Source organism: Apostichopus japonicus, chromosome 9 (assembly GCF_037975245.1).
Source record: "Apostichopus japonicus isolate 1M-3 chromosome 9, ASM3797524v1, whole genome shotgun sequence".
Lineage (NCBI taxonomy): Eukaryota > Metazoa > Echinodermata > Holothuroidea > Aspidochirotida > Stichopodidae > Apostichopus > Apostichopus japonicus.
Genome location: NC_092569.1, coordinates 26,535,080 through 26,548,021, shown reverse-complemented (window position 1 = coordinate 26,548,021; position 12,942 = coordinate 26,535,080). Strand labels below are relative to the sequence as shown.

The 12,942-nt window shown below is 36.4% G+C and overlaps 2 protein-coding genes across 3 annotated transcripts in view; both read left to right on the top strand.

The window, feature by feature from the left end:
- LOC139974341 (fibrinogen-like protein A) overlaps positions 1 to 12,942 on the top strand; it is a 196,080-nt gene that overhangs the window by 39,278 nt on the left and 143,860 nt on the right. The gene's annotated exons all lie outside the window — the stretch shown is intronic.
- On the top strand, positions 3,804 to 11,334 carry LOC139973442 (small ribosomal subunit protein uS10-like). Its single transcript, XM_071980128.1, has 4 exons — positions 3,804 to 3,917; positions 6,619 to 6,721; positions 8,663 to 8,862; positions 11,158 to 11,334. Exons 1-4 carry the CDS (start codon positions 3,915 to 3,917, stop codon positions 11,212 to 11,214), a joined length of 363 nt encoding a protein of 120 aa, XP_071836229.1. The 5' UTR covers positions 3,804 to 3,914; the 3' UTR covers positions 11,215 to 11,334.

Genomic DNA, 12,942 nt, shown 5'->3' with positions numbered 1-12,942 from the left:
AGTTTATCCTTGACCGTCGGGTATCGAAGTCGTAACCCGCGCCATCAAAACAGGTGTCGATATTTACATTGAATGTGTCAGTGCTTACGCCATACCAGCGGCTATACACGTCCGCTTCGCGAGCTACATGACTCATCGTTCAAAACAAGTCCTTTTCGCGTTCCATAGTGGTCGACTGTACGGTGGTGTGATCGGTTGTACGATGCGGTGTTGCTTGTACTGTGATGTGATCGATTGTACGGTGATGTGATCGGTTGAACGATGTTGTGTTGCTTGTACTGTGATCGATTCAGCGGTGACGTGACAACCATATCGATTACTTAGTGAGATATTATGGGGTAACAAATTATGTGCAAATAAACTGAGACTTGGTCAGAATGTAACAAAATTAACTTAACCATATACAGCTCAAAATACAGCTTTTCATTTCACCCTCTCGGTGTGCTATATGCAGGTGTGATTTTGTCTATACCCTGATCTATATCTTTAATGATATAACGGTTATATTGTCAACGGATGAGTGATCGCATATCATATTTTTAATAAGTTTTAGCAATCACTCATGCATCATTTTGAATCTCTATAAAACATCGTTTATTGATTGCTAAGAAGATTCATAAGTAAACACACTGACGACTCTGCCTCTTTTCAACCTTCTCTTAACATCCTATTCTGTTATTTATCTTTGCTCTGTTGCATGCATGTATACGATTGATATATCTCTTTTAATGTATTAATGATCTCTGCGATAAAATGGTTTTATGGTGCGATTTGTTATTCAGCGTTAACTTTTATGACATTTTCTATGAATCGTGAAATTAAACCGAGTAGAGTAGTAAAGTACATGTCAGCTGTTGCTAAAATCTTACTTTTTATTATTATTAATATATATATATATATATATATATATTTATATATATATATATATATATATATATATATATATATACATATATATATATATATATAGGTCGAAATACTGCGTTGCATAGGATAGAAATACATGGAGCTCGAAAACATGGTTGATACTATGCAAGAGTAAATTTATTAAATTACTACGTTTCGAATATAAACCCTTCAGCGAGGTATACAAAAGTACAACTAACAAGACACGATAAAACACACAGTCTTTAAGGATACGCACAAATGAATAAGAGAACCACACACTGAACGGAAGGGAGAAGAGCACAATGAACTGAGGATAAGGACAGGGGGATTAGCTGAGGGAGAGAACTAAAGTATATCGAACTTGGAATTTAGACCTTTAGGGAAGAGAGTACCCAAGGAGAAAATCCGACTATTCTCTGCAACAAGACGCTCCTGAAGGAGATATTGTAATATCTTCCTTAATGTCATATAAACGAGACCGTACTGATATTTCTGATCACCTGGTCCGGGCCTCAAACACACACTCCCTCACAAACGTTAATCAGAACCCGGGAACATACCCTTGCCAACGCAAGAGATGTAACACTTGTAAATGCGTGTTTAAAGACAAACTTATCAGTATTATTGGACCTAATAGTACTTTTCTGGTCACCAATCATTTTACTTGCATCTCTAGTAATGTCGTCTATATTATCGTCTGCACAAATTGTAGTCTTATATGTGGCGGAAAGTAAACGCAGACTTACTGACCACGTCAGCGGTTATTATCGCCCATTAAAAAGAATTTCCCCTGTTTTTGTTGCGAATTCCTTTTCCATTAATTCTGTTTGTTTCTTTATATTGTTTGGGGGAATAAGTGTTATTTTGTTACGTCGTAAATGTTATCGTTGATATAAATTGTAGCAATCCGAATTAAAGTTGATTTTTCATTTGAAGCGAAACATATCAATAAATGGAGTGGAAAAAAAAAAAAATTAAAAAAGAAGAAGAATTTCCCCGGTTTTCCTATATTGCTGCTCACTTTAACCCTCCATCTCAATGTAATATCAGTCATTTTTCGGTCATCTCGTTGCAATGAATAGGCTGATACATATATATATATATATATATATATATATATATATATATATATATATATGTATATATATATATATATATATATATATATATATATATTCCATATCCTAAAAGCCAAAATTTAACAATCGCTATATGATCTCACTAAAGCCCTCAATTGAAAAGCGACACTTCCTGCGTCATCACCTTTCAGTGACCTTATACTGCCAAAAATAATGCATCCTTGTTTCTAATGTTAAATATAATCATTGATAACAAACAATGCGCTTATCGGTGTATCAATTGGATTTTAAACTGCCAGGCGAAATATGTAGTATAGTCATAAACACGAGAGGGAAACTAATTAATAAAAAGGAAGGAAGAAGGTGTATCTGATATAATAAGAAAATAACTGTATGTTTATGTTTATATATATATATATATATATATTTATATATATATATATATATATATATATATATATATGTATATGTATATATATATGCATCTCACTAAAGCCCTATATATATATATATGTGTATATATATATACTCAATAGCAAATAAACCAATTTTATGACTGCTTAGAACAACAGAACATGTTAGAACAAATTATGTATGACATGGTGTTCAATGTCATTCAGTGATGTTTGTTTCTCATATGCAGAACAACAGAACTTAGGTGAATAAGTTATCAGAATATATCAAACAATGGATCAACCTGATTATTTTGGCCTGCACACAGGAGCCGACGTCATCACTGCCAAATTAAAGTTAAAGGTTTACAGTCTTGTTCAAGGCCAAGGCCCCGTCACACGACTTATCAACTTAAGCCCTGGTCACTGGTAACTCGTCACACCCCCTATCTACTTGTCCCCTCGGAGACTTCCCACAGTACATATAGGGTTCAGCCACAAACCGACGCACGCAACTATATTTACAAGTTACCTCGCAAGTCCCCATTAATACACCCGGTGAAGAGAGGCAATGGAGATTTTGCCTTGCCCAAGGATACAACGTTATGATCTGGTCAGAACCAGATATTTTTCATATTTCAAAGCTGAATAGTTTTGAAAACCGAATAGCTAGAAAAAATAAACATTTCTATACCACTCACTTCTTTTATAATTTTGGCCCTATAGGCGATATACCAAGACTGAAGTTAAACCTCGAGCTTCCCGGCCTTTAATCCTTTATGATTTATCCGGAGGTAAATGTCTATATATTGCTCTAGTATTCAAGAAAGAGGCTGGGCGATACTATTCAAACCAAACTAGCTGATCTCAACCCTAACCTATACTTACACCGGGTTTCACAATGCTGAGTTTGCCGCGTTTACAACTATTTGTCTATAGTGCAGTTATACCATTCTGGTTGGTTTTAAGTGGTTCATCAGACGAGTTTTTTTTTTTGTAGATGTTATAGTGGCCTAAAAGACGCATTGAATATCTCGACTATTTTATGTCCAAATTTCAATGAAACAAACAAATGATGATTTGACCGCGTAAAACTTGCTTTTGCTCATAAAATTGAATGACTTAGAACTACTGTCTTGTTAGTTAGATTAGAAGTTTAGTTGGGAAAAGGGTTCAGGAGGGACATCATGTTCCCTATGAAAAACAGTATCACATAATGACAGAAACCTCAAACCTTATTGTAACTCTTAAAATAACCATCCAAACCATTCTATAAACCATTGACACTTTTAGAAAGGACAGTTGACACAGGCAAGTCATTTCTTTCATTCACATCCCTCTGAGAAAAGAAAATATTGGGAACATTGAACCTCTCTGTCATTTCCATACGTTGTTTGGTATAAAGGTAGTGGCGCTATATCACAATCTTTTCCATTGATCTTTCTTTTCGATCAACCCAACACGTTCCGAAGAACTGCAGAATTTTGCTGGCTCACCGCTGTTCAAATTCTGCCACACATCAGACTTTGATTACGTCGGTCAGCAATTAGAAACAATGGTAATGTTCCTTTAAATTCCTTGTCGTAAATTTGAGTAATATGGTTCCTTCATGAAAGATAAAATAACAAATGTGATGTCCGTGCACGGAGCTGAAAAGCCGACTAAAAATAGCTGAAGACGAAGACGAAAATCCGTAAGATAAAAACACACACTGACGAAAGTCCGTAGTAAAGTAATAAAACAACTTGTATTTACAGAGATATTTACACCGTTCCTCACAAAAAACACGAAAAACAAGGAAATAAAATAACTGTAGAATGATACACTCTAAACGCTATAGAATGGTTGGATATATACTCGAAATAATATAAACGTACTCGTAGGTCACAAATGGTGATAATTTGACTCGTACATACCGTGTTGGCTTGTAGGCTTTCAACACCCGAAAACATAAAAATAACTTTTCTATGGAAGGCCGAATAAGCAACTCTGCCACTAAAACAAATACATTATGATGGTTGACATTCAAATGCACACGTGCAACCAATGTCAGCCTATCAGCACGTTTGCATGAAAGTCAACGTGACAAAACATAGCCTAGCCTAACGTGGGCTGTATGGTAGAATACGGTAATTTCGCGCGTTCCCTAAATTAGAGTTATACGTATGCAGCTGTACTGGTAAACAGACACAGCACTGTAGTTGTGTTCGTTGGTCGAATTCAAACCACTTTTCAGTCGCAATTTTATTCTACAAATCTCTCAGTTTAACCAACAGAGCCAGTAAAACTAATTCCCACAGTAAAACTAAGAAACATCAATTTCATATTTTGAGACAACTTCATTGATAATCTCACCCACTAAGCGGAATTACAGTCAGTAAATTTCCAGGCCAGTATGTAGTTAGGGAAGTTTACCCTGCTCCAAGCAGTTAAACTACCGACCAATGCCAGTTTAGTTCTTTCTATCTCGCAATCTGGTCGAACTATCTATGAAATCATAAAGAATAGAACTAATCTGCTCATTAAAACTTATAATCAGCGAGATCGCCATCACTGCTATCATTTAACAAACTTATTGTGCTTTCCATGGCGAAGTTACTATACACCATCATTCATTGTACAAGTTCTATTAAAACTAGTATTCCTTACGTTAGGCTACACATGGTAGGAATCACTGGTCAAAATATGAGACTTGATGCAATGAAAGCCTTAGTTAATGGGCCGTGGCTATTCTCACGACTAGTCGTAACAATTATTTATAAACTATTCTCACGACATCAGAGAATTCATGCGCACTAAAGTAAATAAAGCAACTGGGCATGTAGTAGGGGTAACCCTAACCCAACCCCTAACCGGAAAATATTTTTACTCCTAGTCGTAAAAATAGTACTCCTAGTGTTAAAAAAAAGCCACGTTAAAGCTACTGCGCACGCGTAAAAGGGAATTATTGTTACGACTAGTCATAAGAATAGCCACTTCGAAGTTAATGTACACTCACTGAGCCTAGTCTATACCAGCCTAGCCTAGTAGCACTAGAACAACAGTGTTAGTATATCTTGCAGGAATCAGGAATGCTCACAGCATATTGAGGCCTCTTCAATGATAGTCATACTAGGCCTAGCATAACAACCAAACAATAATTCTTTTTATGTTTCAAAACTGTAATTTAGGGGACAGATAGCCACTTACCCCACCCCCTCCCGGATGGGAATGCATAGGTGAATAGGGTGTATCAGAGTAAGCCTGGTTAGGAGGTAATGTGGTGACTTGATTCAGGTTTTCAAGATTGTGTTTCACCATTTATCCTTCACGGACTTTTTCATGGTTGCTAATAGTAGCTGTACCAGAGGTCATTGTCTTAAACTCCAGAAGTTACAAAGTAGGATTAATATTTGACATAACTTTATGCTAATAGGGTTGTGAATTAGTTGAACTTGCAAGTAGTGTGAATGGGTTTAAGAACGCTTTGGACAAGCACTTTAAGAATTGTAATCAGGTCTGATTTTTGGTGTCTTCAGTTTGTTTTTCTCTCCTATAGGGTCATTGATGGTAAGTTGAGTGTCCCTCCCAATCCTTTTTTTTTCTACTAAACTAAGCGAGCAGTAACAGTGATTAGTTGATTGCACGAAAGAGTTATTTCAATTACATTTCAGTGGAAACTTATATTTGCAAAGAAAGATGCTGTGGTGCACAAAACATGTGTGGTTCCACCGTGGCTGTTCAAAATAATGGTGGAAACTAACTGTGTCTTGAAACTAATGTCCTCCATGAGCACTATCTTTACATATTGAATCAGGCTGATGTGAACATTAAGCAAAGCCTTCAGTATAAGCATCCAATGACGGGATGAATCATCTACAACTAGTGAAATTATTATTGCTGGGTTTTAGACATACAATTCCAGAAAATCGGCAATGAAAGATACTTTCGACTTTGGCAACCATAAATATTTGCACACCATAATTTCAGTTTGTACTGGCGTATGGCTGTTACTAGGCCTGTTCCAATAAAACCTGTCTGGTCTGTGCTCTATGTGTAACACCGGTTTCCTGAAGAAAAAAGGCACAATTTCATTGTTTCTTGTCGCAAGACAGTCTTGCGAGGCTGTATCTTTCCATCCATGGTGGAGGTGGGTTCCCACCAGATTGTGACATATTCAATGAAGATAGTAACTGCAAGAGAAATCCCAAGTTGTCAGAATTACAACCAGCAACATTTTTATCAGACCTGCAGTCTAACACTTCATGTTTGATCTTCAGGCCACCTACAAAAAACCAGGTAAAGGCGGACCAGCTGAAGAGTCGCAGGCCCACAGAATCAGGATCACCCTCAACAGTAGGAATGTCAAGAGCTTGGAGAAAGGTATGATATATATTTCAAAATGATTGGAAACTGGCAATATTTATTAGTTACCAAATAGATGCTTTAAACGAAAAATGTTTTGTACACTTGAGTGATTTTAGAACGTTTATTAATATCAGAAAAAAAAAACCTTTGTAAACCTCAAAGTAAATTTAGCATGTCTGGATAACAAAGTTAGTCCCTGATTTTGGGGGAGGGGGTTGGGGGAGGTAAGTAGGTAAGCAAGCTGTAGAATTGTAAAAATGAAACGTTTCAGCAGTGGAATATTGAAAAAGCCTTGACACAAGGAAATGTTTCTAAATTGAACATGTGCAATACAGGGAAGAATTTAGTTAAGTGCAATTTCTGTATAAGATTCTGAATTTTGTCTCTAATTTGAAACTGTTCCTTGGTTCCTGTGTACATCATTTTATATATATGTGCACTTGTATAGGGATCCACTGGATATCCGGTCCGGCTGGACTATCTGGCCGGATAGTGAGGAATTATCCGGTTCCGGTTCCGGCCGGATATTTTTCAAAATCCGGCCGGATATTTTTCAAAATCTGGCCTGAATTATTCCTTAAAAAGGTGTTGGTATTAACTTAAATCAATGTAAACTATTTCCAAAAATTAATAAAAACATTCAAAGTAAGGAAAAATTAGGTTTAACATGTTTAATTCAATTTTCTCAATGGTCTGACCCACTGTTTCTAAAGATCAACCAAAATAATACAACTACTGTAATAATATGAAGCTATATACAACAAATACAGTTTGCAGTGAAATCATTTCTTGCAGCCTTCATCAGTTTAATATTGTGCAGTTAAAATAGACCATTCATATATTTATCAGTCAAAATACTGTTCCATTGAATCTTTACTTTCCCATTATTGTTGGCATTCTCTTGGATATCTCTTGTCACCATGAAAGTTCCTAAAAGTTCATGAAAAACGTAAATCATTAAGTGTTCTAATGAACATTCAATACCATTTTAAAGGATAGATAAAGATAGATAAGAAGTTTCTTCTTCTGGGAAGACACAATGCTTTTTTATTTATTTTACAGATAATATTGCAGTGTAAAAATTTGTTACCAAATAATGAATAATAAAAGACAATTCTAAATCCAGATAGTAGTTCTATTACAACAATTAAACAATCTTTTTATTCAGTATAAAGTATGAGATTTGTGAAATGTAGCTTCCCGTTTTAAAACAAACTTCATAGGTAGTATGCAGTATTTTTCCAGCAAACAAATTTACATACTGTACTGTATCAAGCTTGTCAACAATTATATTGTACAGTAGTTATTTTATTAAAGAATGTAGATTACACCACTTCAAGTCATATATAATCTCATAAATGGGGTCTTAATTTCACCTTCATTATAATATGCATATAACTCACCTAAGATTTGCTCATTGTTTCATACTTCTACTTCTTATTAATGACTTTCTTTTGTGTAATGAAAAAAAGCGGTTCCGGCTGGATGTTATCCTGCCGGATTTCATGTACTATCCGGAAAAATCCGGTTCCGGCCGGATCCAAAAATTTGGGTCCGGAGCATCCCTACACTTGTAGAGCAATTTTACATAGCACTTTGCTCTAAATGACCAGATTAGATATTCATTAGTCCTAGTGAGGCAGCAGGCTTTGTTTTGCTTTGACTTTTCTACTGTAACTGGTCTTATCTTTCTAAATGTTAACCCTTTCAGCTATTTCCTGAAGACAGTTACCACAGAGTTAAATATTAGATGCATTTAAATTGAGTTATTCAACTCCCAAAGTACCTTTTTTTCTATCCTTGATTACAGTCTGTGATGTCTCTTATAAAAAGGTCTGTGATGTCACTATTATACTCTAACACTGTCGTGGTATACTTTCCTTTCATTTGTTACACTTTTGTTCCGAATACTTGAAGAAAGTGGATTGTCATTTTTTTGTGTTATTTTCCATTCAGTGTGTGCTGACTTGAAAGCAGGTGCTCTCGCCAAGAACCTGAAGGTCAAAGGACCCGTCAGGATGCCCACCAAGACCCTCCGGATCACCACCAGGAAGACACCGTGTGGAGAAGGATCCAAGACATGGGACAGGTTTCAGATGAGGATCCATAAGAGGATCATTGATCTCCAGAGCCCGTCAGAGATTGTCAAGCAGATTGTATCCTCTCTCTTTGAAGAGTATTGCCTCAGCCTGTCAGTAGTTAATAGGCTCATTTTATGCCATTCAATTCCAATGGTCATTAAAGAATGGAGGGAAAACATTGGCTATTGTGTAGTAAACGATCACATAATTACAATGGTGACTGTCTTTAGTTTCGATAGAAGTACCACATTGAGTTAAAGAAGCCTATTGTTTTTGGTGGATGTCAAAGGTCACTTGGGGTCATCAGAGGTCAAATCGTGAAACCCTTGTAAACATGTACACCCTCACTATATATTACTTCAGATTCATGAAGAAAACTGCTCATGTTACATCATCGAAACCACAATGCATTTTTGCCTTCTGGTTGGTTTGCTTTTTGTCCATTGAAGAGATGGAGTGTTTTTAAAAGCAATTCTGACACTTATCATGTGAGTGATGTTCACATTGGGATTTGCATTCCTCTCAATCTCTATTGGTGTGCCGATGTTTTGGCAGAAAAGTATATACCATATCATATTGTCAATAACTAATGCAATTAATTGTCAAAAAGACCATCGATATGAGTGTCCATCTCGCCGTGAATATGACAGAACACGTAATGAGGCTCTAAAGTAACCGTTTGTGTCGGGTCAATGACATTTAGCCAAGCTTACTGAGTATATTACAAACAAGATGATTCCAGCCAGTGAAAGTCACACATCATTATCTCTAAGATTTTTCAGTATTGAAATAGGAAGAAACAAAATCAGTTTAGTATGGAAAACAACATGAAGACATTTTAGGAAAAATTAATACAATACAACTGCTCTAAAAGGGAAGCTGGTCACTTCGCCGAACAACCATTTTGTCCAACTGCCATTTCGCCCAACCTCACCATTTCGCCCAACCAGCCTGGTCATTTCACCAAACCAGTCTGGTCATTTCGCCCAACCTTAGAGGTTAGGTTTGATAGGAAACGTTTGGGAATTGTTAACGTTATGGGATACGAACCGAATATTAAGGAAACATGAGGATGGATCAGTGTTTTAGGGCTTAGGTTTGAGAGGAAACGTTCGTGAATTGTTAACGTTACGGGATACGAACCGAATATTAAGGAAAGTTGAAGTCGTGGTTACATTGATACAGTGGTTACATTGATTAAATATAAAACTTCAATATTACGGATTGGTTTTATATTTTAAATTTTTTAGTCGGTAGGATTGATCAGTGTTTTAGGGGTTAGGTTTGATAGGTTTTTATGGGGACCGATTCCCCTTTGTTTGCATAATAAGATAACTTCCATTGTATGCATAACCGTAAGTATAAAGTAGTGTAATCCTCCCGTTATACCCGAAATAACTGCTCAGACTCCGATCGATATTGAACCAATATCACTTTATTTACCCACCACTAAGTAATATAACCCAAAATAAATCAAATTGAACTAGTGAAATAGAAAAAGTAATATTATTCTGACTGAATATGAGTAAAAAAATGGTTGGGCGAAATGACCAGGCTTATTGGGCGAAATGGCAGTTGGGCGAAATGGTTGTTGGGCGAAGTGCCCAGAAAGCTCTAATAGCAGGACAATTTGTGAAATGATTGTGGCAAAGGCTCAAATTTCTGTTTAGATGACCAAACTCATCAGCTTTGAAGGTTGTCCCACAGAGGACTAGTCGTTACTCGTTTACATTAAATCAGATTGCTTTGTTGCCAAATAACCCCAGATAGGTCAAATGAAAAAAATTGTCTCACCCACATAGCTGGTGTTCTCTTCATGAGACCTAGACATCTCTCTCTCTCTCTTACGATGTATATATTTGTCATCCTTTGTTACATTGCTAAATATAGTCGGAGAACCAAATATGTTGTCAGACAACCAAATGGTAAGGCCTTGCGACTGTCTGGGGGACAACCGGGGGAAAAAGTTCTTAGACATTTACCTAGAAAGGGGCAGGAACGCTGCATGGGAGTGTGATCTCTATGGATGGCATAAGGTCTCAAGGCTTACGACTGGAGCAGGTCTTGCTTTACAAAGGGTAGGTCCAGAGAAAAGATTTGCATGAAGTCTGATCAGAGGAGGTCAAAGGTTACAGATGCCTGTGGCAGTATGACATCACAGATTTAGTAAATGGTAGCCCCAGACGGTGACTTTCAACACTAGGATATATCTCCCAAATGAAAAAAGATTATTCATGTATGCCAAAGATAAATTGGTCAGGTATTGTCTCTGTTAGATGTGGGGGGGGGGGGGGGTAGTTAGGGGATTTACACACACCTCTATTTGATTTTATAACATCTTCTACTTTCCTTAATTATCTGTTTGTCCAGACATCGATCAGCATCGAACCTGGCGTCGAGGTTGAGGTCACCATCGCCGATGCATAGACTGGAACCATCAGCCGCCATGTGACTGAAAGCATCCAGTTGTCGCTGATAATGTTTGATATTTTCAGAAATTTATTTCTGCCTGTTTTTCAAACACAGATAATAAAATTAGTGAAACTTGGATCTAGTGATTTTTTTCTTTTTTTTTTGCCTTTAAGTGGATATTCCAGTAAATCTTCCTAAATTGTCAACAACAACACAAATCTTGAAAGTGTTCTGCACCTGCAGGCGAGAATGTTATCCAGGTAGCTTCTTTACTGTGAAAGACATTTATTTTTATGATAGTTCATTGAACTATTAACAAATATCTTCATGTTTGCTAATGTTCTTACAACAAAATTGCCCTTAAATAACACTTGATTAGAACAGAATAAATCATACGCGTGGAAGTGAAAAAAAGGGTTACCGTATTTAGTCTTACTGCAGTAGTTTGCAAAGTTACATTTTGTTATGTTTACATCTTGTGACAGCTTAACTGGTCTGTTACATTTAAAGAACATTGAAGGACAATTGTTTGTATTGGAATGGGTGTTTCCTTACATTTTCACAGTGAAAGCATTAATGTTGCAAATTGTCTCAGGGTCAAAATTTAGTCAAATATGGTTTATTTCTAGACAGTTATTCTGTTGATTGATTTGAAAAAAAGAAAACAACGTAGGACCAAGTCTTAGTTTCCATGATAGTTGTAGAAAATTGTAACGTTAAACGCTACATATTTAGAGTTACAGCACATGGGTCATTTTGGGAGTCTTGAGGGGTTATTCTGACTTGTTGTGAAGATCATGTAGTGTAAATTTCATATTCTAAGAAATGAAATATTAAGCCTTGACCCTGTTCTTGTTGTAGTACCCACCTACACCCAGACACACAGATACAACAAGTCGTCAAAATGACAAAAATCTGAAAATTGACGTTTTTCCGAGATACGACAAGTCGTCAAAATGACAAAATTCTGAAAATTGACGTTTTGCCGAGATACAACAACTCGTAATAATGACAAAAATTAGATTGTTGCCGTTTTGACGATTTGTATCTCAGCAAAACCTCAATTTTCAAAATTTGGTCATTTTGACGAGTTGTCGTATCTCAACAAAACGTCAATTTTCAGAATTTTGTCATATTGACGACTTGTCGTATCTCGGCAAAACGTTCAGATTCAGATTTTTGTCATTTTGACGACTTGTTGCATCTCAGCAAAACGTTAATTTTCAAAATGTTGTCATTTTGACAACTTGTTGTATCTCGGCAAAACGTCAATTTTCAGATTTTTGTTATTTTGATGAGTTATTGTATCTCGGCAAAACGTCAATTTTCAGAATTTTGTCATTTTGACGACATGGTATATCTCGGCAAAACGTCAATTTTCAGATTTGTGTCATTTTGACGACTTGTTGCATCTCGGCAAATTTAATAATTTTGTCGTTTTGACCATTTGTTAAACTCGGCAAAACGTTATTTTCTGAATTTTGTCATTTTGACGAGTTTGTTACTCTTTCATCACCATGTCCCTTCTACGCTTCCGTAGATAACCGATGACGAACAGAAAACTGCATTACTACTATACACGGCGGGCCTGGATGTACAGGATCTGTTTGAAACGTTGCCAACACTACAACCTAGTACTAATAGTACAGATACGACGACAACGCAGAGTAGGTACGAGCTTACAATGAAAACATTAGATGACTATTTCACACCAAAGGTCAACGTGCCTTATGAGCGGCACAT